We start from the raw sequence: 27825 nt of genomic DNA, 5'->3' as shown, positions 1-27825 counted from the left end.
GTACTAGGGAGGCATTTGTGGCTCTGAAATGGTAGCTGGAAATGAAAGAGAAGTGGGAAAGGGGTGGGGTGGGGGGAGCAGGGAGCCACGAGGACAGAGCTGTGCTCTAATCAGAGAAGAGATGGGCTTGAGGGTGGAGTTTGTCTAGGATGTAACATGATTGCTCAAAGACTGTTCAAAGGGAAAAAAAAAATCAGATTTAGGTAAAGTATCATACTTTGCATGTCTTTTCACCATGTGAGGACATTTCTGTTTTGATGTCCAAGCACAGAGACACAAATTAATCAGACAAAAATTCCTTTAGAGCAGGGGTCATTTCTTTTATCTTTTCATATCCGAAACACTAGGAGCTAAATGAATGAATGAAAGAATGAAATGAATGAATGAGTGAGTGAGTGAGTGAACACACTGATAAAGGGAAAAATGTTTCTTAAGAGGTCTATGTTGCTGATAGTTCATGGACAGTAGGGGAAAAAAGTGTTTTTAGTGCCCGGGTGCCAGCACCCATGTCTTGCCTACTCCTTGCTGTGACCCTGTCCCAAAGTGTTCTACTCATCTCTTTGAAAGTGGGAAAGAAGAGTAGGGGGTTCCTGAATCACATGGATGGACTAATTGAATGCCTAACAGGTAGGCTGCCTTGCAAATCTCTCCGAGGAGAGGAGACGAGGGGCTGGAGCCAGAAGTTGGGAGTGAAAGTATGATTGAGGGAAGCGAACGTTCCCAGATAAGGGCAGAGAGACTGATAACATAAGTGAATAAAGTTCCCAGATCCCAGGAACTGATTGTTTTCCTGGTAAATTGTCTTTCTTTCCGGCTCAGAGTCTATCACGTAATGGGCCCTTGCTCTGTACTTGTATCCTGAGTAAACGGGAGATGCACGATGTATGTGTCAACGCTCGGAAGATGAAGAGAGTTCTCAGAGTGAGGGGCTGCAGGAAGAACTTGAGGATGATGCTGATATTGGGAAAAAGACAGAAAAAAAAAGGAAAAAATGTAAGAGAAAAGAACCTAGTTAAAAAGAATGTGAGAATGACATGGAAGAGAAGTTACTAAAAGTGAGAAACAGTAATCTCCATACAAAGGGCAATATTTAGTATAAAGCTTCTCAGTTCTGAATGTATTTCCAGCTTCCTTTGTACACATTCACAAATTAACCAGAGGAGAAATTATAGACCAGAAAATGTTATTCAGGCAGAGATTTTTTTAAAAAGACTTAAAAATTCTAATCTTAAATTTGAGCTCTACCTTACACAGATGATTTCTAAGACATTCCTGATCCAAACAGCCCCTAAACTCAGTTCTTTGTCCCCTAGAGGCTCTCATTTCAGGTGAGCCCCTGGTTTCACTTGTGTACCTCTTCAAAGTCAAGTGTGGGTTGAGTCTGGCATTGGCCACAGACTCAGACTTATTATGTATGGCTGAGATTTCTAAAGCTCAGTCTTTTTTCAGCCCAGACAATACAGTCTTGAGGTCTGAATCTCATATGTAATCTGCACTTTTTCCTGCATGAGGAAAAAAACCCGTAGCACCATGGAAATGTGCAGCCACCCCGTGTTAACTATTCCTGGATGTCACCCTGCAGCTCTAATTTCTGCTTTCTCCTCTGCGTGCCGGGTACTGCTGCTGGACTTGTCAGCACCTTGTCACGGCTTCCTGGTGCGTGGGCTACCATCGGACTCTGTGTTCTTAACAATTACCCATTAAAAAACCCCACAGACTCCTTCACAAGTTAAAAAAATATATATATATTAACAGGTAAAAGAAAAAATAAACCAACTTTAAAATTGCAGCATCCTGAAGCGGGAGCTATCTGTAAATGCCTCCGTGTTGCCTCCTCTTTTCCAGTCCTGCAATGCTCTTTTGTTCGTGGTGTGACAAGGATGTGGGGAGCCAATGTGATTTAGCTAAATAAAAGGCAAATGCCGAGAATGCTTTCATATCTTGTGTACAGACCAGAATAAATTACTTCGATGGAATGTTTTGTTTTTTATTTTCAGGGAAAAACCCCACAGTTTACAAGGAGCTATGCTGGCAAGGAGTGGCTAAAATATTATTAAGGGTAACCTATTTTAATGTAGGTCTAAATGGCTGAGGATTGTGCTCGGGGTTCAAAACACAGAGGCCTGGAGAGGAAGTGAATGGGCAGGCAGCAAGGAGAGATTAGTCTTGTCCTGGAATTCTTACGGGCGGCAGGGGTGGGGGGAGGAGAAAACCAAGCCCAGTAAGAAATGAAAAGGAGGGAAGCTGTTCTCAGAATTAAAGGTGAACCAAAAGGAACTGGCAGCTGCCTGGACGTGCCCGCCAGAGGCCACGGTATCTGCTGCACGGGACAGACCCAGAGACAACAGCAAGCTCCCCAAACAGCTCGCCTGAAGGGCTTGCCAGGAAGCCAGATGCTGCTTCTGGAAGACTGTCTTCCGTGGTTGGGCATCTGGGTTCAGTGCTTTCCATTTAAGGAGGAGCTAGAAGGTGGTAAAAGACAGCACCATCGCTGCCTTTTAAAAAATGTGCTCTTTCTATTTGTGTGTGCGTTTGCGCGCGCGCACACACACACACGTGCGCACACACACACACTGAAACATCAATAAATGTGGACATGGAGCTTGCTTTTACAAAGAACCCTTAAAAACTTTTCCTGGTGCTTTTGAGGTAGAAAGCCTTGTGTTAGAGGGAGAGAGGAGAGAGAGAGACAGACAGGGAGACAGATAGACAGAATGACAGACACCAAGAAAGCCCCTTATTTAAATATGTCAGTATATTAACTAATTAGGCAACTTTATTCAAAAGGCTGGGGTTATAGCTGGTGTTCGGTTGAAAAAAAAGATTATTCAAGTGGATGAGCCTATGCCACAGTTGGCTTGTCTTTCTCCCTCCTTTTCCCCTGGAAACAATCGGGTATTGGTATTGGCAAGGAAGCAGAGTGTGGTCAAGTGGACTGGAAATCAGGTGACTTGAGGTCTGGTTGATTTTCTTCCCCCTTCCTCTTTGACGTTTGCTCTGTCTCTGCTCCATAAAACAGGGGAACCAAATTTCATTATACACTTAATAGCAGAGATCGAGCTTTTGTAATCAGACATTTTTTCTTCACCTGATGCTAAATAATTCAAGGTAGTAGGAAGTCAATATTGGATCTGGAACAGAAGACGGACAGGGAGGTTGGCTGATAGGATAGGAGGCAGGGGTGATAGAGGTTCTTGAATTTAGTGGTGGGAGAAATGATGGAAGATATAAAACTAAGTTTTTAAATTCCCAAATCTGTTACAAATCCAAGACAATCAAGAAATCAGAAGAACTGGCAATCTCACCCTGGACTGCAGCAATTGATCTAAAAGGCTCCGACACTGGTGGGTGGTCACAGATTCCCCGACCTAGACTTACTCAGTAAAGTCAGCTTCCTTTAGCACCCATTTATCATTGTACTCCAGGCCTCTTAACATGCAGTCTTAATAGTGTTAATAGTGCCTCTTTTACAATTACTGCCACTCCTCTCCATCATGAAGAAAAGATAAATATCAGGTAAGGACAGATAAACTTGAGAAAAACAATTTACTTAACAACACCATCAAAGCACAATATCCCTAGTCCGAGTCTGATATATATCAGGTTTCTAAAATTCTGGGCTTAAGAAGTTATCCTAATTGGAACCATCAACAGCTATTAGATTATAATCATCTCTCAATGAATTCACGCAATTCCATTTGTTCAACAAAAAGCACTGAGTATCTATAATGTGTGGAACATCATACAAAGCTCTGGGGATAGAGCAAGAATCGAAAAGATACAAATCCCTGCCTCCTAGAGCTCACGGGCTAATGAAAGAAGGGACCCGTCCATCATTTCCATCTTAACCAATATTTCCAGGACCTGACTATATTATAGAACAATTTTTTTTTCTTCTGGATTATTATATATTTATTCCTGTGATTTTTTTCAAGGGCCAGAAGATGAATGTTAGAACAGTCGCTCATTGTCACTAGGAATTCTGCCCAATGTCCTGTTATCATGGGAATTGTCCAGGTCCCTTTTGTGGAAGCAATAGTTTTAACTACAAAATATAGTATCTCTCCTCTCACTAAGTTTTCTTTCTTTCATCCTCCACCAGGCATGCCATTCTCAGACTCCTTTCTCAGCATCTTTTCCTCTGGCCACCTCTTCAATGAGGACACCCCCAGGAGTCTGTCCTCAGTTCTCTTCTAGGGTCACACCTTGGGTTTATTCATGACCTTACCCCATTGCCATCTTTAAACTGATGACTCCCAAATTCATACTTAGATCCCAATCAACTTTCCTGCATTTCCAACATACATATCTTCTCTTCTAATGAAATATAAGCAAAGACCAAATCACGTGTCCAAAAAATTTCAGCTTCTTTCATGCCTCTAGTTTTCTCCTTTTGCTCTATGTGAGTTAAGGGTATCACCATTCAGCTAGCTCAAAACCTGGGATCTTCCTTCTGAACCTCTTGCATGCACTTGGGGAGCACGTCCTTTCGAGCCCACTTCCTCCTGCCTCCTGGAGCCATCTCTTTCCTCAAGTGCCTCCACACTTGGATCATTAGACTGGCTTCTTAACAGGTTCTGCTGCCTCTCGTGCTGCCCTCATACCTGCTATCTTTCACACTTTAAAAGACTGAAATCTTCATAAATACAAATCACATCACCTCAAATGCCTGCCTCAGACCCTTTGGAGACTTACCTTACGTCTCCAGACTGAATTTCAAACTCTAACAAAGCGTGTGATGTTCCTTGCAATATAGCTCTAGTTTACTACATTCTGGGCTTATGTTCTGCCTCTTCTTTCATGTTTCCCAATCCATCATTCCAGAGGATCCACCGTTTCTCTCCCACACCGTGGTTCTCCTTCCTGCCTCTTCATACGCAGTCTTCTCTCTGCTGGTAGCAGGCCTGATGTCTGCCAAACGGATGCCCTTAAAGATGGCCCGTGTCTTCTCCCCTAGGAGGCCTTCTCTGGTTTCTCTAGGCTAATTTCAGCCTCTGCCTGGTGCTCTTACAGTGTCTTGTGATACTGCACCATATTTATTAAAATTGTTTACCAATTTACCAACAGGATAAGTGAGGGCAGGAGTCCTCTTTATGCCTCTAGTTTCCAGTTGAAAGGGCAGTAAATTTTTTCTGCGAAGTGTGGGATAGTAAATATTTTTGGCCTCGTGCAACTGGCTACAACTATTTACCTCTTGCCATGGTAGCCTGAAAGCAGCCACTGGCAATACATAAACATGTAGGTGTGTGTGTTTTCCAATAAAACTTTGTTGACAAAAACAGGCAGGAGGCTGGAGATGGCCCATGGCCACGGTTTGCCAAACTCTGATCTAGTCCAGTGCCTGGAATACAGCAGGCACTCATTTAAGACTTCCTGACGGAATGGGTAGATAGGTTTTCACGGTTAACAAACATTTTCACAAGTGTGAATTTATCTCACCTATTTCTCACATAAGCAAAAAGGAGGGTTAAGAGGCATTAAATGTTTTCTTAACGTCATGTAGTTTCTAAGGGCTGAGGCTGGGACCTGAGCCTATGTCTTCCGATTTCAAACCCCTGGTTCGTTCCACTAGGTAAAAGGCCAAGATTCAGAGTGGAAAAGAGTGGGGAAACTTAAAAAATGTACCTCTTATGCGAGAAATACCCCTGTGAAGTGGGCCACCAATAACAATAGAGAAGACAGTGATAAATAGGCAGTAGCCCTTTTAAGTTTTGTTTTGTTTTCTATTATTCAGTGGTTAATGCTAATATTCAGATGCTAAATCAAAAGATCTTGAGTAATAATTTCACTCCCGTCTTAAAAACCTTATCTCCCAAAGCCTTCCTGCAGAGCAAGGATCCACCGCTGGAAGGGTCACTGAACCTTGGTCCCCAGCTCACAAACCTTATAAATCCCGTGCCAAGATGTCTCCTAAGTAGATGACATTTTAATGATTACTACAGGGAGTTGGGAACTATTGCTTCATGCTCACGATCAGAGTAATTAATTTTCTTAACTACCGGGCCAAGTTCTGCCACGGGAGTCCAGTTGAGAAATTTCAGACTCATAGGAAGTACATTAGCTCTTCAAAGTGATTAGGGTGCCATTTCAAATACACAGGCAAAGGAGCTATTAGGCTTCTGGCTTATTTCAAACAACTCACAGCCCCTGTTTCTCAGGGGAAAAAAAAAGGGGGGGGGGGGCGGAGAGAAAAAAGGAAAATAATTTGCACAGGTCCTTTATTTTCCAGTAAAAATACCCATGGCCTGCAAGTCGCTGGATATCAGGTATTGTGGTTGGGTGAGAGACCAAAGTGTACAGAAAAAGGGTGGAGTGCCAGAAGGCAGCACAGAAAAACACAGCCTGCTCCAAAGCACACCAGCCCTGGGCCTTCAGAGGCCCAACGGGAGGCAGAGCTTTCCCAGCCATGGCTCTTGAGGACCAGAGAGAAGGGCAAGGGCTGGGGGCCTCCAGGTCCACGTCTAGCCATGTCTCACTTCCCAGCATGCCCCCCCCCCCGCCCCACCTCCACCAAAATCAGAAATGCCCGCAGTGCCGTTGTAAAGACAGGGTGGACCGATTATTTCCTCACCGTTGTTTCCTCATGCAGCCCTCCTATTTCTAGGTCATCCTCATTTGAGTTGCCTCCGACATACTTTAGTAGGATATTTTATTTAACATCCGTGAAGACCACAGAGAAGCTTTAAATATCGTTTTACTTTCACAAAATAGCCACAGCTCAACAGTTTCGCCTTTCAACGAGGCATTCAACTGGCATGCTTCCATGAGATTTGTCTATTCACCCATATCATTTTTTCACCTTGGAATTCTATGAACAGCTGGACGATTTTCTTGGAGTCAATGATCTCCTTTCAGTCTATTTTACAAAGTGCAAGTCTCCTGTAAGAACGTTTCTTAGCATCTAAAATCTGCAGCAAATAAATTCTTCCAAGGCTATTTTTGAAAATCAAGGAGTGATGTTATTTTATGTCACCTCTAAAAGCCACCTGTTTCTAAGACATTTTGACTTTCTCTGGACAATGCACACCTGTGTGGGAACTGGAAGTTCATTACTGTCTTCGTCCCACTCGCTACCAAACACTTGAGGTTGTTCTGGCTTCCAGAATGCACATGCCCCAAAGTAAATCTAGCTAATGAGTTCAGTTTTGCTAGGTGAAAAATACTTTTTTATATTTCTTTTCGAAATTTTCTGTAATTCTTGTATGTTAATTTTCTCCTGGAAATAAAAATGTGAGTAAAGACTCAGCAATAGCCAGGACACCTTACTCATAGTAATGGCAGCAGGAATTCTAGAACTTGAAAAGGTCACCACCAGTTCTAGGTGGATACGAAGTTGATAAAATTCCAAGAGTGTTTACACTGGGGATTTGAGGTATAGGGTGAGGTCCTACTCGCTTCTAATGATGTCACCTGCCAGGCTTCCCCATGATCAGTGCTCTGTTCTGCCTGGTAGGAAACTCTCACTGTGAGAGCCGTCCTGCTAAGTTACATAACGAGGCATGAGAACTTCTGTCCCTACGAAACCGCTGTGCTGCGAGGCCCCGGACAGGAAGCCCAGGGACAGGAAGCCCAGAAGGACCTGTGCCATTGCCAGTGTCTTCAGGCCTGCCTGGAAGTCAGCGGGACCAGGCTTTCTCATCAGCAAGCCACCACGCTGAAGGTGAGACTAGCTGGATTTGAGGACATGGGACAAGATTCAGATCAGGCTGATGGAGGGTTGGTGACAGGCTAGAATCGGGCCGGGGAGCTCACACAGGGCCGAGGAGGTGTCATGTGGTTTGTGGAATATGTGACAACAGCTTCACTGGGACCAGGGGAACCTGGCTGAGTCAGGCCACTATAGAAACTCAGGGTTTGGAAAAAAGTTCTGTGATGAGATAAAGAATTTTCTGGAAGCCAGGAAGTTTGGCAACCCAGCCTCTGCAATTCTTCTTATATTTATTTCATTAGAAATTATTTTATATTTCTCTCACTATAAAAATAATGCATGTTAATGCATAATGCTTATCCAGAACGTACTGGGTGCTAGGAACTGTGCAAGACTCTTACTCCTCACCTTAGAAATGGGTTCTATTACGATCCTCATTTTGCAGATGGGAAAGAAAAGAGCTTAGAGTTAAGTCAGTTCAAAGTGACACATCCAGTAAGTAGCAGGGCCAAGACTCACATTCATTACTGCCTAACTCTAAAGCCTCTTTGCCCTCCTTCCCTGTTCTCTTAACCTCGATGTCTCTTTCTACCCCATTGTTAGGAAAGAAAAAGAAATGCACAAAGGAAAACTGCCTTTCATAATTCAACAGCTCTAAGGAAAAAATATTAACATCTCAGCAAATAGCTTTACAGTCTTTTCCAGATGCACAACTTTCCCACGTATTTATAGTTATACTCTCTTTGAGTATATAAAATATTGTATCCTTGATTTTATTTAAATTAATGCAAGCATTTCCCTAATTAAAAACAATTAGCTATCTACTACATTTTGTTAAGCTCATACGATGTACCATGTTCTATGTAACCTTCCCCTGTCATTGAACGCTTAGGTTGTTTCCAAGTTTCCACCAGAGCAAACAGTACAATTGTATCTGCCATTACTTAGGACAGGGTCCTAGCAATTAAGATGACAGGCTCAAAAGGTACGAAGACTTGAAAGGTTTTCGCTCTTGAGCTGTATTACATACACGGCCGGTAGGGACATCCCAACCAGCAGATACAGAGAGCTCGATTCAATTCACATCTGACAAAACGGGGTTCACCCCACATCATTAGTCACCTTCTATAGCCTCATCCTCCTCTTCCCTCTGTCTGCATTTCGAAACAGAGAAAAAAAGTACCTTCTAAACAGTCTCCTTTTGCTTTTTTTGAATTGCTATCAGGGGAACGATTTTTATAACTACCCAGCATTGAAACTTCAGACTTGTCCCCGTGGCTGACTGGAAGAGGCCCAAAGGAATGAGAGAAAGAAAAATTGGGTGGAATTTTCTTTCGAAAAGTCTCAAGATTCGGACCATTGCTTTCCATTTGATGTTCACCACTCAAATCCAGCTCTGACTCCCGGGTAGTCGGGGTTCTTTTCTCCTCCTGTCTCGTTCACCCTACACTCTGTTGTCAGATAACTTTCATAAACACGGAGCACATCATGCAGCTATGTGACACGTAAAGTCTCAGTGGTTCTGTTTCTCCTATAACCCCTCTGCTTGCCTCTCGACCTCCAACTACTACCCATCAGCAAGCAAACCTTACCTTTCTAGGTCCTCCTTCCCATTAACTTCATCTCCACTTCACCTGCCTGCCTTTCCAAAGAAGCAGGCTGAAGGAACATGCATTTGACACCTCTATTTCACAGAGCTAGAACTTGCCATTTAAATGATGATGCAGAGGGTATCACAGGACCTTCCAGTCCTTATCACTGCAATGTCAACTGGTGAAAGTGCCTATTGACAAAGGTTTCTGGTTGATGGCATTTTGAGATGATAGCTTATTCTGAATGCCTGGTCTCAATCTATCACAGCAGAAGCACATACTTTACCCTGAGTCTGATCAAGAATGAGGACGCTGGACTCCGAGGCTATTCAGCCTGTGCAGCTAGCGTGCAATCTTATGTTAATATAATCACAGCCCTTTAAACATTCTGGCTTTTGCGGACAGCACGTGCGTCCACCTTCTAGTCCCACTGTGCTGTATTAAGCCTTCTCAGTTGGTAGTTGTTCTGCTTTCACAGGAATGTTTAACTCAGAGCTTTGCAAAAAAAAGGCGTGCTAGTCTGTTGGCTACAGAGTAGGACGTAGATCAAGTGGAATTTCTGGCACTTCATTACATTCCCTGACCCTTACTGAACAAATTTCAAAATATATATATTTGCAACAATTTGGAATAAACACTACATACAAGTGTTGATGGTAGATTTTCTGAAGAGCTACCAAATGCATCAAGACTAAGGAAAACATTCTAATGATTCTTTCAAACATGAATATATTTAAATTCTCGTTAAACAATCTTCTTATTTAGTCTTCTCAGGCTTTGATGACATGCCACGATTGGCTGTTTATCAAAAACTTAGTAAGAAATGCTTAACAAGATATAATCATGTGCACACACTTGTGCATAATTAAACCCAGTTTGTAAATCACTGCGGGGTGGAAAATGGTCACACCACTCAAGAAAGGTGAGTGGCTAGCAAACAACACCTTTCTCTCCGGGTAGAATAAAAAATCTTATGTGAATGCTGTGAAAGTGATACAATAATCCCCTCTTAAGTCTTAGTTAAAAATGTCTGTTTTCATCTATACTGAACTGAATGGAAGTTCTAACAAAACCAGGAAATTAATTTAGATATAAGAAACACGATCAGGCGTTGTTAATACTGGTATTGTGTGGCATGAAGGTGGAGGATTCTCATCCTTTGAAGGTTTTTAATTGGATGGGTTCTCATCTGTGTGTGTGTTTTTTCCAAAGTAGGATTTAGCTGATTCTCAGTTTCTTCATTTTATAGCTGTTCTTTCAGTTGGGAAAAAAAAAAAGGAATAATTGAGACTGAGTAATGGATATTTCTCAAGATCTCTGAGACTAGGTATTGCACAGCATTCAAGAGTATACTTTTCCATTTGTTTTATGACTTCGTCCAGTTAAAGTTACTGAGATAAGCACTCCAGTATTTACTTGTAACTTGAAACCCCTGTCATGGTGTGTCTGGATCCTAAGGGAAAAGAATTAACATCTGAGGAATGCTTACCTTGTGCCAGGCTTTTTATATGCATTATCTCATTTAATTCTCATAACCACAAGATATGGTTGATATTATTTAATCCAATTTTATGTGCTTGAGATCATAAAGGGAGTAAAGTACAGAACAAGAATTTGACTCTAGAGCTCTCTCTCTCTACTTCTTCAAAGCCCAAGATCCTTTCACGTAATCACACTGGGTTTCTCACTGAAGCCAGTGTGTGGAGGTGACAGGTGACAAGAAGGGACAGTCTAACAATAAGGGATGTTCTGAACTTTGACACAGGTTCCCCTGTGGGAATGAAATAAGTAAGGAGCTAATACGATGAACTAGATTGAAGCATGTTCCCTAATGCAGTGACCAGTTAAGCAAATTGTGGACTATCCATACCATGGCATACTATGTCATCATTAGAAAGAATCAGATGTCTGTTTAATGAAATGGAAAGCTGTCCATGAGTTGCAAAATAGTTGAAGAACGGTATGTGCAGTGTGATATACTTTAATACAATAAACAACCGCACAACGTATGTTTGCATGTGCTTTGGAACAGGTCTGGGAGGACAGACACAAAAATGTACTTCTGCTCGGCAGGCTAAGAGTGGTAGGCAAATTTCACTTATGTGTACCACGGTTGCTTACATTTTTTGTGTGTGCAATTCTGCATATTACATTCACAATGAAAAGTCATGTAGTGGATTAGCTGAATAATCTGTAGGAAGGATTCAGCCCAAGGAATGGGTGATCAAAGAGATTTAATCTCACAAAATCAAAACTGCCCAATCAATTCGAAAGTCTATCAGGCTTCAGCAGTACTGTATGTACATGGTGACAGATAAAACCTCATCAGCCGTGTTGCACTCTGCTTTTTCTGAAGAAGGTGTTAACAGAAGGCAAATGAGTAACAGTCAGTTCAAACTTCCCATGTCCAAAGTGGAGGTCTCCAGTCAGTTCCTTCTGTCCAGCCCATTCCTTCTCCAGCTCTACCCAGCTGCAGAGCACTGCTGTTTCTCCACTCCCAAGCCCCAACTGGAACAGACACACATGATTTCTCCTTTCCCTTCTCTACTGCATCCTAACCATTCCCAAACCCAACCTGCCCATCTTCAAAATATCTAAGATCTCCACTGAAGCCACCATTACCTCTTGCCTGGATTACCATGGTTCTACGGGAAGAGGACCCACTTTTGCAAATCATTCTCCAGCAGGCAGCCAGAGGGATCTTTTATATCCCCCAGTTTGTTCTTCACTGTATTGAGAATGAAATTCGCCTCTCTCCCTGTGGCCCACAAGAACTTATGTGATCTTACACTGGTCTAACATCTTTGACCTCAGCTCTGTCACCACAGCCCTAGTCCATTGGGCTCTATCCAGCCCGGCCCGCTTTCTGCTTTTCAAATACATCAAGCTCTGTGGGCCTCTGGGTCTTCACACTTGCTTTTTTTTTTTTTTGCTGGAAATACTCTTCTCTTAGCTATTTACATGGATAGCACCTTATCAATCCGAATCAATGTTTCACAGATGAAGGAACTGGATTTCAGAGAGTTTAAGTAACTTATTAGGGGTCATAACTCTTAGCACATGATGAGGCTAGATTTTGAACTCATGACAATTATTTCAGGCTCTTGCTTCATACTAGACAGCAAAGTAAACCCAGCCCACCCCAGGGCTCTGGCTGCAGTTCTGACAATCAATCAGCAAACATCTACTTGTTGAAAAGCCAGGAAAAGAAATTATTTTGAAAGTTCCTTTTGTAGGTTTCCCTTTCTACCTCTAGTACATCCCGTAGCTTCTGTAGGAAGGCTTAGATCGGCTACAGATCGGGAAATCTGAGACAGACGCGTTTGGAAACTCTTGTATTAGAGATTTGACATTAACTATTGCTCATTTAGGAAATGAAAATACAGCAACACAATTAGGAACTTTTACAACTTACTTAGTTAGGTGTCCAAAGAGGACTTTCATGGTGTCACGATTTGGTGGAGGGAGTTTTTGTACAAGAGACTTCATAGTTTCAATTCTTGTGTTGTTGTCTTGCTTTTCTGAAAAAAAAAATTTTTTTAAAGAAAGGTTAGAAAAGAATGAGATTTCTAAGGTGCTTGGAGAAATTTTCTTAGGAGAATTTTGGACTAAGACTTAGCAACTTAAAGTCCTAATCAGCAGCCAGAGATACACTCTAAATCAGCATCATGAAGTTTCTTTGACTCTGAATTAGATCCTGGTAATAGGAAAGCAGCAACAGTGTGGCTCTGACACGATCTTCTTAAGATCACGCAATGAGTCAGTTTTCAGAAATGCTTTACTATTTTACAAGATGTGGTAAGGTGAATGATGGCCTTCCAAAGACGTCCACTTCCTAAACTGTGGATATGTTACCTTCCATGGAAAAAGGGACTTTGTAGATGTGATTAAATTAGGGATTCCGAGGCGGGGAGGTTATTCTGGATTCTCTGGGGGGCCCAGTATAATCACAAAGGTGGTTAAGAGGGGAGCAGGAGGATCAGAGTCAGAGAGAGCAGGTGACATAACAGTGGGAGGCAGAAGGAGAAATGGCTCTGTGATAAAGGGCCACAAGCCAAGGAGGGGAGACGGCCTCTCAAAACCACAAAAGCCAAGGAGAGGGAGCCTCCAGAAGGAACACAGGCTTGCCAGCACCTTGACTTTTGCCCAGTGAAACTGACTTCAGACTTCTGGCCTTCAGGAACCTAAGATAAATTCTTGTTGTTTGGAGTCAGAGTTTGTGATGATTTGTTAGAGCCGCAATAGCAAACAAACACACAAGGACATACATTCTGATTCAATTACCAGTATTCTATTTTTTGCTTAATTTTGGAGGAGTAAAGAGTTTTTTTCTTTATTACTTCTGTGCTATCTTTTCTCCCTAATACTTTTGTTTTTGCTGTAAAACAAAAAAGTGCAAAATTGAAAGCATAATACTTAGTCATATGAATTCAAAAAAATAAGAAGTTGTTCAAAACTACATACCACACAGTTTGCTTTCCTTCATTTTGTTTCTTTTTTCCTTTCTGGGCATGGATGGCACCGTAAGAACTGAGTTACTTAGTACATTAGAGAATTCATCTTAACCATAGTTTTAACCAGAGCCCAGAATTACAATTATTTCTTAAACGCTTTATATACAATGACTCAGGTACCTTTCCTTTCTGTACTTTTCTAGAAGTTAGAGAACTTCTAGCACAAAGCTCCTGATGATTCGAAAGAGGCCACTGTGGGAAAAGATGATAGATAAGAGGCTAATATGTAAGGCACACACCCATCCAATAGGCATTCTCCTCTTTCTTAGCAAAACAATCCCATTGCTGAAGGGATGGCCATAGCAGCTGAAAGAGATCATTTCCCAGATGCTTTGGCAGCTGGAGTGACCATATGACCAAATCTGACCAATGAGACTTCAGTCAAAGTGTTACATGGGGCAGGCTGTGTGCAGGGGACTGACTTATCTTTTTAGCCTTTGGACCTTTCTGCTCCTCAGAATGTAGGTAGCATGGTTGTACCATGAGATGACCTTGAGAACTGAGGCCATACAGAGTGGAGCACACAGTAGAAGGAGCTTCCCTGAATCTGCGGGGCAGTCAGACCAGTCCTGTACTGTTGGTCTCTGAGTTTATCTTTAACATAAGAAAATAAGTCCTGTGTACTAAAGCCTTTGAAGGTCCCTGATACTAAACCAAACACACTTCCTAATTCAATGCACTTCCAAAAGACCAATTTGTAATTACCTGTTATTAGGTATAAGCTTTATATAGTGGGGTAAGAAAGAGTTACTTTGGAAACTAGCAAGTTTAAAAAAAAAAATACCCCATTGCAAAAGAAGCATTTCATAAGGAATTATAGGAAAATATCTTGCAGAAGATAGTGTTTGGCTAAGTAGGGTGGGGGCAGTCTTCCTAGTAGAACTCTGCTTGGAAGCTTTAATTCTTCCTTCTAAAACCACAAAGGCCCATAAATAATGCCTCCCACAGTCAGAGCTTTCAAAATTGCCGTTATTCTTAGAAGAGTTCCAACGTAATACAGATTGGACAAATGCAAATGAAAGAGACAAAGGGGGAGATAAAGAGGGAGAGAAAAGAGAAAAGGCAGTTGCAACATCATAGCAGACAGCAGATCTAATCTTTTTGCCAAATAATCTAATCTTTTGCAGCTTAATGATGCTAAGACAATGTCATGCTTCATAGGACCAATCAGAGCCTATGGGATACCAGAAACTCAGAAAAAGAAGTAAAACAAGTCACTAAAGATGAGAGTAAAATTAGTACAGTATATTGAGGACAGAGCTCTTAGGGACAGTTGGATACCCTGTATCTAGCCATCTGAAGTTAATACCACACACCAATGATACGTACACATGTATGTATACACATACTTACTCATTTATGAGATGGATACATTCTGCCTAGTTTGGCATGATGCTAGCAGCATAATTTACCTGAGCATCTAGTGAACCACTTGATCAAGCAATAAAGATGACATTGGGAGAGGTGAAGAGGGGAGAGGAAGATAGGAGAGAAGACTTTTTAAATTTCACTGAAGTGTCTGGTCATAGTAATGACTAGATCAATGTCAGAGTCTCCAAAAAAGGGATCAGTTGACACTGAGGACTAAAGGAGTAGCAGTCATAAATTAAGCTTGACAGATAATAAGTGGAGAGTGATCTAAATACTACATCCCCCAAATTCAGTTTTAGGAAGCATATGTCCCAGTTGGGAAATGCTGGGGTTGCTTAATTGGAAACATTTGAATTTGCAATGTCACTGCCATAGTGCCTGGGCAGGAACTAAAACTTTTACTAAGTATGTTTAACCACCAGGTAAAAACTTACGAACTAACTTCTCAAGACAGAGTCCATCTTCTATGTTCCATTGCACTTAGGACATCCTATTTATATAACAGTCCATGTGGTATGTCCATGGCTTGAATGCCTGTCAGTTTCTCCCATTAAACTGAGAAGTTTCCCACAAAGCGAGGCAGTTCTTATACTGGCGTATATGATTAAATGAATAAAGACAGAATTAGTGAACAAAGGAAAGACATGAACATGGATTGGAATAGACAGATCTTGGTTTGACATCTGTAACAGCTTTTTATTGGCTGTGTGGTCTTGGACAACTTTCCTGTTTTCTTTGAATAATAGCTAAAAGGCTAGTTTCAGGGATTAAATAAGATAGTAGTATGCAATGTACCTAACACAGTAACTAGCGAAAAGTAAGTTCATAAATGTTCACCACTTCCTCCCGCCACCTTTTTTGAGGCCCATGCTGGGTATGGTTCACTTTTTATTTTCAGGAACAAGCATACTACCTGGATGCAGAGAGCATTCGCAGCGTAGTTGCTCGTACCTGACCTAAGTCAGTGTCACTTGGGGACACGGCACTTGCCGTGGTAGCCTGACATTTCACAGCACACTAAACGCTGCGTGGTGGGCAGCGGGCTGATGAGCTGCTTGATGAGCAGGCCAGCCCCACGTAAGAATTCTTATAAAAGTACGTGATGGTTCCCACGTCGGCTTGTAAGAAACACCCTACATGAAGAACACCTTGTAGAAGAAATACTTTTTCTCTCCTCCTCTGCTTTCACATGTACTCAAGGAGCTGGACACTGAAGAGTGGTACACACGTCCTTGTGGCTAAGTTACACCTAAGTAGTGGAGATGGGGCTGGACAATGGCTGAGGGAGGGCTGAAATATTATCAAGGAGGAGCCATGTATTGCTCTTACAACATAATCAGAACAAAATCTTTGAAAAGGTTATAGGAAAGCAGTGGTTTCTCCTTCAAATCAATACCACACCCACTCTTTCATAGCTTGTAAAATCAGGAAATAACACAAACACTTCTAAATGGAGGAATATCTAAAAATACAATTGGCTCCATTAAAATTGAAATGACACCTTTTCAGATCTGGTTTATTGATGTGTCATATTAGGAACTGGAGTGAGCATACATAATACAGGAGTGGTTAATAAGCTAAGTTTCAGACACGGCTTCCTAAAGATGCGTCAACTGTCTTCAATTGATTCAGTGAGCATCTGAAAGACAGCATTTTCTATTAATATTTCTCCTTCAGCATACGGTTTCTCATTATTGTGAAACATTGAGAGTTTTGAGGAGACTTTGAGATATCTCTGACTCTTTCACATTATGACTAAAGACGGAAAAATGAACTCTTCCTACGTGGAGAATAAGAGAAACTCTTAGGTAAACTGTATACTAAGGAGACTCATACAAAATCTTGCCAGTAATAATAAACTCCACGATTCTTTCCCTTTTCACTCACACTTGCTTCTACCTTCATTCCCACATGATTTACTTTTGTGTCTGCTCTATGTTCATTAATACCTTCATTTGGGTTCCCACCCACATCCCAGTAGCCTCTCCAGTCTTTGAGCTGTGAACCCACCTTGTGTACAAAGCTTTTCTGTAGTACTTCACTTTTGCCATCCAATAGTGGCAAAAATGAATATGTAAAAATATACAAAATGTACACGTATATATTAAAATAGTAAACTGTTTTTTTTTTTTTTTTACTAAAGCCTATTCCTCACCCACCTGACCCCATATTCTCAAACTACACCACACTCTGTTGTAAATGAGTTTCTTCAAAAACAACTCCAGGCTACTTAGAGAAGTAACAGCTCCTACATGATGTGAAATAGCCTTTAATGTTATGATAAGGATGTGGCTTTATAGTTTTCCCCTGATTCATGGCTTTGAGGACACAGTTTTTAAAATATGGTTTATGATAGTAACATTTGCATTTATCTGCATGAAATGTTGCTACTAAAACAAGGACATTTACAACCGAATGCCTTTTTTGCAGAGATAAGATAAAGTTATACAATGATGGAAAGAGTTCTGTGTAGTCAGAACCCTGGGCCTGATGACCCCTGGACACTATTCCGGCCTTATCATCTATGCATTTATTATTCTTAACTTATTTATAGTCACATGTTAAATCATACTTCAAAATTAACTCTGCTTTGTTATGTAGGTTCACCCAGAGGAAGAAAAGACCAGATTCTCCCAGTGACCAACGTATTGGTAGAACTATTCATTCTGTTTATCTGTAATTCTTAAAGCACAGCTGCACCCCTTTGTTTTCAGGAGGTCAGCAATATCACAGCTGTTCTGCTTCTGAAAGTTACCCTGGAATGTATAGTGCACGTGAAGAAATGGTAGTCACTTATATGTCAGGGCTATGTTCGGAAGAAAGCAGTTTAGTTTCTAGTCCCTTCATATACTTTGTATCATGACCATTTCAGAATTTAGTTGGAGACTGTCCTGGCTGATAGGAGGAATGGTTATCTTCAGAGAACATTTTGTTGGTTTAGTGTGCCCTGCAACTGCATGCAAATCTTTGAGGACGTGCCTTTTAATTACGAAGTTTGAGTTGGGTGTTGAGGAATCATCAAGGCATGACAACAATAGCTTGCTTAATTTCTTTAAAAATTTTATATTTACTTCAAGGAGAAACACTGCTGGGGGAGGGGGCTGCAAATTCCAGACTTACAAATGGATGCAAATAAACATATGCTTTAAGCTCCTGTTATAAATTAAGAGAAGTGGTAAATCATGAAGGGGTCTGAAAGAACCAGGTTAGAATTCTTGCTCTGCAGTATGATTTGGGACAAGTTGCTTGAACCCTTGATGCTTCCAGTTCCTATTTACACACACACACCCACACACCCACACACACCCACACACCCACACCCACACACACACACACACACATAGAACACATATCTCATAGGATTGTTTGTAGAATTAAATGTTTCAATGTACATAACTGCACATATTGTAAGTGCTTATTAAATATATGCAAGTACCCTTCCCATTAAAAGTATACTTTCTTCTGAATTATTCTACCTGCCCTGACACCTAATTAATACCAAATCACAAAGGTAAAATTTTATTTAATCAATTTCTGAAGACCTTCTAATCATTATTCTTCACTTCTTTGGACATCCCCAAATACATTCAAGAAAGTAATAAAAATCACGGTTTCTTTTTCATCTAAATGTATCTATGTTATTCTAGGGACTGCTAGTGTGTTGATCTCCCACTGAGGGCAAATTTGGAAAAAGTACTCAAGTTTTAGGCTCTAAGTAACTGTTAACAACTTGTATTATGGCTTTGATGCAATCAGTTTTAGGATGAAAACATTTTCTAAAATTCACCAACCTGAAACTCTCTTAAAACAAACTTTCTCAGTTTCACAGCAATGCCTCTCTCTGTCTGAATCAAAAAGTAAGGTAATGGCAGCAGTCTTCACAAGAAAAACATGATCATATTGTCCTCCCTAAAATTTCTTGTTTTCAAAGTAATTTTGGAAGTGTCATGGTGGTGGCTGAGTACATTTCTGTAACTTACAAATGATACTAATTCATCCTCAGCAGATAGTCTGTGCTGAAAAAATAAAGCTCACTAGTTTATTTAGTTCTCCTGTGAGAACTTTCTTTAAACTATATTTACCCATACATATCTGGTTTTACAAGCTTTTTTTTTAAGGCTTATCATTTTGAGTCATTTGACATCTGTCTAACCATAAACCTGTAATTCTTTTCAAATATTCAAGTAGCTATTTATATTAAGCATTATCTTTGTATACTTTCATGAGGGTGGGAATCCTACAAATACTTTTCTAGATTTCAAGTTTTTAATATGTGTCTGCTTCTTTCCATTTGTAGACAAATTAAATATATAGGGAATTTTTAAAAATCACACTTGAAAACAACTAGGATGTGTCACATAATCAAGAAAAATGTGAACTAAGAAATATTTTCCCTTATCTTTTGGGTAAAAAATACATATATGTTAAAGAAGCATATTCAACTTTATCCATAACTATTCATTTTGAACAAAAGACCTTTGAAGAGGAGACAGTAGTTAGTCTGGTGAACTCTTTCTCCAGCCGGTTCATTTGACGTGGTCACACAGGGACACTGAGAGCAGGGGGAGTTAATAGCACAAACACCAAAATCCTTTAAGAAATAGGGAATAAAATAATTGTATGATTCAGCTTTTTAATTTTTTTTAATTGTGAGTCTATTGTAAGAGAAGAAAAACAGGCAACATGTGGTAACTTTAGTCAGCATTTCTGAACTGGGAATGATAAACACCTCTGCCCAGCTCTGGCATTTATCAGGACTGAGATATTATTACCACATAGAGTCACAGCATGGTTACTGTTATCATCGGAAAAAAGAGCCAGCTAATCTTAATGGTTTGTAAAGCCGTTACCTGCACTGGTCTGACATTTATCATGATCATTTTACCACATGGGTCCTACATAGCAAAGGTCTTTTATCTGGAAGGGACATCACTATGAATTATTATTTGCAGCTAGGTAGAAAATTGTATGTTGTAGATACCTTTTCTCATTATAAATCACATAGTCACATTTCACCATTTCCCCCAGAAAGCTGCTGAGCCCGGGTTTTTTGCCACAGCTTGCTTTCCTCTCCCTTTCTCTCTTTCTCTCTTTCTCTCTCTTTCCAGCTTCTTGAAATTATTAGCCATTTTTTCATTAATAAACTTAATCTAATTTTTGAAGAACCGCGTACATGGTAGGCAAACATATGGTCATACTTTCAGCATAGTTAAGGGACTTTCCTCCGCATTCCATACAAGGGCTGCACAATTTAGAAACTGAAGTTGATAAACTGTCCACTTTTTTTTTTTTTAATGCTTATTCTCTCACTGTCTTGGGGGCCAGAATTTTCTCTGTTCTTGAACCTGTCAATAGAATATTTACCAGTAGATTAAACAAAATTTCTAATAATTGATTAGAAATACTGAAAACACATAAACCTTCTCTTGCCTGAAATACTTAGCTTGGAAATGTGTCTCATAACGAGTAAACTGTAGTTTATTTTTTTAAATTGTGAGTTTTTTCAGACTCTGTTTCAGTAAGTTACAATGTAGTAGAAGGTTTCTCCGACAAATTTGTTTAAAATGATGCTTAGGTTCTATCCCTATCTATGTCCTAAATGACATATATTATTATTATTATCAGTAGAAGAAATAATGATATTAAAAGGTACGGTATTTTAGAACCATGGGACCAAGACAGTAAAGCGAAATGCATTAATTTGACAATGGAAAATTACAATGAAAAGCCCAAATTGTTTACCATGGGGAAGAAATGAACGAATATTCTCTTTTAAAAAGATTGAGACAACTAATCTTCTGAAGAAGATATTTATATATTTTCTTCTTTCTCAAGTGTTCCATTAGGAATAAACAAACCAGAAATTCTGCACTTTTATAATGAAGAGGGAGGAGAATTCTTTGCCATTTTTGCATTTAGGAAGAAATGTGCAAGAAGAATGTGACAATTTAAGCAAATCAAGATTGTTTCAAATGGATCACAAACGGGACTTTGTGGGATATTTTATACAAGCATGTGAAGCAAACAGTAAATTTGAAAGGAGGATTTTCTCAGTGGTCTAGTTGTGATGTGTTTTCCCATCTCTTTGTGTATTTAAAAGGGGTTTGGATGTGGTGTTTAATATTGCTTCGACTCTTTTGCAAATGAGTTCTGGAGAAATATCCGCACATGAAGGAAAGCTGATGTGCTGTAATGCTGACAGCAGCTGGGGGGACATGAATGAAGAAACCAGATTCCCAAGCCTGGATTTAGCAAAAATAAACACCTATCATTCCATTAAAAGTTTTACCATTTAAAATTTGTATAAGCACCAATAGCAGACCACTATCCCTTTGAAAGGGCCAATATTTTTCTCAAATAATTCCAATCTTTGAGGGGGGGATAAAAACTTGACCCTGACGTGCAGTATTTTGCAGTGATGTACCATAGTTTGCCTATCTTGTTACATCCAATTCCATTCTAATTTTGCATTATTACAAATTTCTTCCCAAGCATACAGGTTTTGTTTCAGAGATTTTTGAAGTGGACTTGCACAAATCTGGGGACAGGGAAGGGGTGGAAGATGATCATTTGTGAAACCACCCTGTACTTTCTCTGCTCAAAAAGAGCCACACACACTCCGGCTAGGTCATCTAAAATTTCATTGTAAAGAGATGGTCTAATATTCCAACACACTGCCTTACCCATTGAAAGACTACCCTGATTTCAAACAAACCAACAAACAACAAACAAGCCTTTTTATTCTTTTTTCATTTCAGAATGACTCTTTTGTTCCAGTTTAACATCATTCTGCCTTATTGTCCCCCAAATACTGTAACAATACTGTAACCTGGGAGCATTTACAATAATTAGCCAGGGGCTTTGCTGCTTGAGTTTTTCTCCTTTTCTGGGGAACTGAGTGAATTGTTGAGCGCTAATGAAAGTCGGAGACTTCTAGCAGTGGTTGAGCCAGGCACAGCTCGGGCAGACGCGCTAAGCTCCCCACTGTGCTGCAGTACAAGCCTCCCTGCTGTTATGTTTAACATAGTTTTAATGTCTGTGAAAAAATTCCTGATGCAGTCGAATTATGTTATGCCCTCTTGTTTATCTAACCTCACCCCACCCCCTCAATTTAGCAGATTCTTGTTGCCCCTGCCTGTTACGGAAAGCTCCTTCTCAACTTTGTGGCCATCTTACCAGGTCAGTTCTTGCCAGGAGAGCCCTGCTGCTTTGCAGCCATGTCTGGAGGATCATACCTGACCTATCAAGAAGTTTTGGGAGGATCAGACACACACCTTGCTGTACTTAGGCCACCTAGTAACAGTTAACTTCTTCTCCATTGAACGTGAGTTTTGTCAGAGGTAATGTGAAAGCATCAAATTTAGTCATCCAGCATTGACAATACTAGCTTTAAATTGCAAGTGTACTTGGTGAAATGCACTGTATCTTAAAAAAAAAAATCTACCAAAAGACCTCGAACTATCACTGCAAAATAAATAATGTGCTCAAAGATGAAAACAACCAATCTGTGATTTGAGTTGATTTATTCTTTGTCCTTTTCTTAAAAAGGGTTGTCTCAAAGAAAATGACCATTCCATTATATTGTAAACTGATGAATTCACCAAGTGTGATGTACAGTGAAGTTTTTAATGAATATTCATACAACTCTTTCAGGCCATTAACAGGACTTAAGACAATGAGAATGCAACTCATTCCCATTTAGATAGTGGGGGGAATATGGAATTAATAGCATAAACATCACTTGGAAAAGTTTAACTTTAATGGACCAAACTCCAGGTGCCAGAGTTTGAAGAAAATAACCAATAATAGCCATTTTTTACATATTTGATGGGACTGATTATGCAATGTGCAACTCTAAATGGCTTATAGCACATTGTAGCATGGTTCCATCCCATTGGCTACAGTAGGGTGCAGGCAGATGGATGACAGTGACAGGGAGAGAAGTGCTTTTGCTTAGCCGTGCGTTAAGATGCCATCCAGAAGCTCTGTGCACTGCAGACACTTCATTAGGATGCCAGGATAATGGTAAACTACCACTCAGAGTGACACCCCATTTCCTGCTTACTGAGCGCTCCAACCTCGGCAGATGTCAACAATCTCACAGTGCTACAGAGCAGACCTAACTTTCCAGCCACTTTGACTCCAATTTTTTCCTCCTAACAGTGCTATACATTATGTGCAATATGTAATGGCAAACACCTCACCGAAAACAAAATCTGTCCAGTTATGACTGGAGTGCTTAATTTTTTTTTCTTTTAAAAGATGAGGGACAATAGGTTGGGTAAGAGAATATGTCCATTTACTATTTTAACCTCCAAATTTCTTGCTATGATTTCTATTTGCTAATCAGTTCAAAGTGTTAATTGTGTGGTGAACTCTGATTAATAGTAGTTAAACTCTGATCACAAGGGATGTCACTGTTTCTTTTAATTAATGTCCATTCCAAAGGTAAGAGATTATGGAATTCTTTTGTTCAAGATTTTAGACTCTGTTTCAGTGTGGTTCTTAGTTGTCTGCCAAGAAAAGGCCGACTCGAGCATCTGGATGATATTTCCTCGGCAAATGTATAACTTGAGGCCATTCGCACACCTCCTTACCCGCAATTCAAGCCAATAGAAACTTTTTTCCTACGGTGTAAAGTCCAAAAATTTTTTTAATAAAGAACTAAGGTGTGGTTAGACAATGAAAAAAAATCCCCCAAGTGGAAAAAAATAATATTTTAAAATCTATCGTTATGATAAATGATTGATTTACATTTTGTGATTCTAAGCATCTTCTCTAAGCTTAAAGGGCCTTGCAAATGGCAAGACTAAAAATAAATATCCTCCTCTCAGGTCTGTAACCATTTCCAGGTAAAGACGCAAATGTAAAGAAGAAGTCATAGCGGAGGTCACGCTCCAAGGGAGAATTTGAATGCAAACTTTCAACGTGATGTCCTTGATGCAAATCTTGACTTCTGGTTTTAAAATGGCATCCGGTTGGCAACACCTAACCACCTCTTGGAACTTGTCACTAAATATGCTTGAAGAAAAAGAAAAAAGACTAGAATTCTTAAAATATACAGAGATTGACAGGCAACATGGCAACCAAAAGTTGAGTAATTTCCTTTAAGATAGATTGAATTTAATTGGAAAATGCCAGGGGCGGGACCACTTGTGTTAATGAACTATCAAACTAGAGAGCTTGCCTTTCTGAAAGCAGATAGAATCATCCTTATCTTTCTTTTTTCGACTGTCTTATTTCAGAAGCAAAGACTGAAGGTTTGTGCCAGCTCAGAAGACCAGGCAGCACTTTCTTTTCTGCTCAGCTAATGCGGCTGAGGAGTGTGAATAGTCCCTTCTCTCCTTTCTCACGTGTCCTCTCCCCTCCGAACTATAGATGAAGACTTCCTTTTTGCCTGCATAAAATTTCCGTAAAATAACTGAGGAGACTGAAAGTGGAAGGCGGAAAGGAGCCTTTGATACTGGCGCATATCACCATAGGAATTGCAGTCCCATATGTGAAACACAGGAGGGGTGGAGACTGGCAAAATTCTATTAGGAACATGATCTTGGAATTCTAATGTTGTATGTATTTCATCTTTTAGAATGCCAATGGGTTAAGCAACATGGTGTAAGAAAAAAACTGTTGCCAGGATAGCAGAACCATAAGACAATAAATATAGTAGTTAAGAATTAATATAAGAACTATGATTATTAATTTGTCATTTGTGTGATGCTCTAGGACAAAGGTTAGACTAGAACTAAAGCAGAGGAAAAGACAATATGCAATATGCATAGAATTTTGGATGCATTTCCACCTTTTGAGATATGAAAACAAAACAAAATTTCCAACAACACATGACCTTTGAAAGAACTCAGTACAGGTAAGAGAACAGTCCTCCGAAATGCAGAACTCTCACAATGACCGTGAGACAATTAGGAAACTCTTTAGCATCTTCAGTAGAACTTAGAACATCAAGGAGTCTAAAGAAAGGGATCAGCAAGCCATAAGCAGAGAACCAGGTAAGATGAAAAGATAGTAGGGTGAGATAAGGAGAGAGATGGTGAGGAAGGAGTGTGAAAACCAAAAATGCAACACAAAATTAATTTTTACATTAGAGGCCAAATTGTCACTGTAGAAAAATTAGGTCTGTGATATGGATGACAAATTAGAGAAGCTTCCCCAGAAAATGGAAACAAAAAAATGAGGAAGAAGACATGTTGGAAATCAGAAAATTAAAAGATAATCGAAAACTTGTAAGTATACTTGAGGAAGAAACCAGAACATCTGAAAAATACACAATAATCCAGGACAAAATGAAAGAAAATGACTGTGAGTGAAAAGAAAGCAATCAGTATTAAAAAATGACAGCTGGGTTCTAAGAAAGCATCATTAAGTAGATGTATTTTCATATAGTCTGGCAAAACTCTGGAATACTGAAGATCAAGCACTATCCTGCAATTATTAGGACAGAAATAAAACTAAGTCAGTCATCACGTAGGCGTTCACCTTAGACTTACTGCACCGAATTCTGAAGTAAAGCAAAGCAGTAGCTATTGTTCAGGGGGAAAAGCTGTGGCCCTCAAACTGTGTGCATACTTCAGTTGTCTTGTTTTGTGTTAGGATAACAGAAAGACATTCCCATCTATGCAAAGATTGATGATAGCACTGACTTCCTGATGAGTTTACTTGAAGGCTTAGGTAAGGCTACTGAGTATTGAATCAAAACCAAAAAATATAGCGACACTATAAACAAAACCAAAACCAAGTATTTTTTTTTTTTTTTTACTTATTTAGAACCCAAACTCAAAAGGCCCCATTGGGTTATTTCTCTCCGGCTTCCATTGCATTCTCAGAACCTTGTGGTCCACCCTTCACAGCTCAGGTGAAAGCTCTAATGACCACTTAGAACAGTGGCTGATGCTACTCAGTCTGGCATTTGCTAGCAAACCCCATTATTGAAACATTGCACTGGACAGTTAGTCCTTTTCTCTTCCCCTCTCCAAAATCAAAGCTTTGGAGAATAGCAGAATATTTACTCCCATGGCTAAGAATCGTTAGTAAACATGTTTTAAATCTATAATAACTGTATTGAAAAAACTGAGTCGTGGGAAAATTAAAGACTGAACAACCAACAACAGTAAGTATTATATACAAATTTTCCTGCATTACATATATTTTAAAATTAAATAAACCAGGGGGAAAATGCAGAGCAAACGGGTTAAAAGGAAATATCTACCAAATATGATGATGAAATTAGAAGTGATTTTAATTTTTTCCTTTTTCTTTTTGTGTTCAAGTTAGCTTCAACAAATATTTATTATTTTTGCAATCTGTTAAGAGAGACAACTTACAGTAAGTTTGTACAATTGCTTAGATAATGTATAATTATAGCTTTGCTAAGCTGCTAATTAAAAAGACTGGCTGGTAGAAAAATACACCAAAATATTAACCATGGTAAGTTATCTTTGATTAACAGGAGTACAGATCACTTTCTTCTATTTTTAAAACGCACTTTCCATATTTTCTATAATGCATATGTGTTATCTTGATAATAAAAATAATTCGCTGTGTTTGGTACAGAACCTTCAGTCGTTGTAAGCCACAGAAAAATAAACTATTTTCACAGATCAAACCATTTCTAGGAAAGTAACATACTAGACTTTCCCCTAGGTATTTCTGCTGTAGTTTATCTTTTATTTAGTGACTGTATTCCAGATTCAAGAAAGCAAGGTTGGAGTCTGATACTTTCTTTTCATGGGTGAAAATACTGGGTGCAAGGTAGTTGCAGGGAGAGTACAGAGGATATAAAATGCCATGGAACTATGTATTTGCAACCTGAAGAAAGACCAAGGAGCCTTCAGTGCCACGTATGTAAATATATTCTAGTTCCATATTCTAATTTCTGATTCTTCTTCAATCAGATCTTAGGGAATTATATTGCCTCTTGGATGGAACCTCTGAAGCGTGGGGAATAAAACATACCAATGCAAAACTAGTTCAAGGATGAGACTTAATGGTGATATTTCTTAATCAAAAAAATAGGCTGCTATGGAGCTTATGTTTTTTTTTTAGAGCTTATATTGAAAAAAATACGTATTCCCATACCGATCCCCTTAAGTCACATCAATTTCCCTACTCTTTTGGAAACTATATTCGTTAAAGCTGTCTCTACTTGTAGCAAAAAGTCAAGAGGTGAGGTCGTATCCAGCTAATTTAAACCCTTAAACTTTATTTTTGTCTCAAATTTTCTGTATGTATTAGGTGCCCAATTAATATATGTTGATTAAATCATCCAGAGAGCTGATGCAGTTCCTCAGTTCGCCTTCCATGCGTTGTGAGCTGAGAAATTATTTCTTAGAGTTGGCATCAGTAGTTAGCTTCTAGTTCTACCAAGCAAGCAGAAACACAAGGAACCAAAAATTAAATATTCTGAATGCAGAAGTTGTTGGACAAATAAAAATTAAAATTTTGATTTAAATTCTTTTCAAAATTGGGGTTAGATTTGAATGGACAACTCATTTGGAGAGGTAGAAGTCAGTATATCTGGGATATTTAAGAGAGCCCCCTGTTGGTTAATCTTAGAAATGTCTTCTGATTCCTTCTGTTCTCCAGATGATCAGATATAAGATATATTTAAGCATTAGGTATTTGGCCATGTGTTTAAAAATGGCAAAGTCAGCCCTTATATTTGATTAATATCATTTGGACAATAAAT

General features: G+C 39.6%; 1 protein-coding gene across 3 annotated transcripts in view; it reads right to left on the bottom strand.

Moving 5' to 3' along the window:
* Positions 1 to 27825, bottom strand: part of ARHGAP15 (Rho GTPase activating protein 15) — a 575155-nt gene that overhangs the window by 45784 nt on the left and 501546 nt on the right. For all 3 annotated transcript variants that reach the window (XM_074363591.1, XM_074363590.1, XM_074363592.1), the window contains one exon: positions 12656 to 12761. In XM_074363591.1, the coding sequence (XP_074219692.1) occupies positions 12656 to 12761 (106 nt within the window). The remainder of the gene's footprint in view (positions 1 to 12655; positions 12762 to 27825) is intronic.

The sequence above is a fragment of the Camelus bactrianus genome, chromosome 5 (assembly GCF_048773025.1).
Source record: "Camelus bactrianus isolate YW-2024 breed Bactrian camel chromosome 5, ASM4877302v1, whole genome shotgun sequence".
Lineage (NCBI taxonomy): Eukaryota > Metazoa > Chordata > Mammalia > Artiodactyla > Camelidae > Camelus > Camelus bactrianus.
The sequence above is the reverse complement of the archived record's forward strand: the minus strand, read 5'-3'. Positions and strand labels throughout refer to the sequence as shown.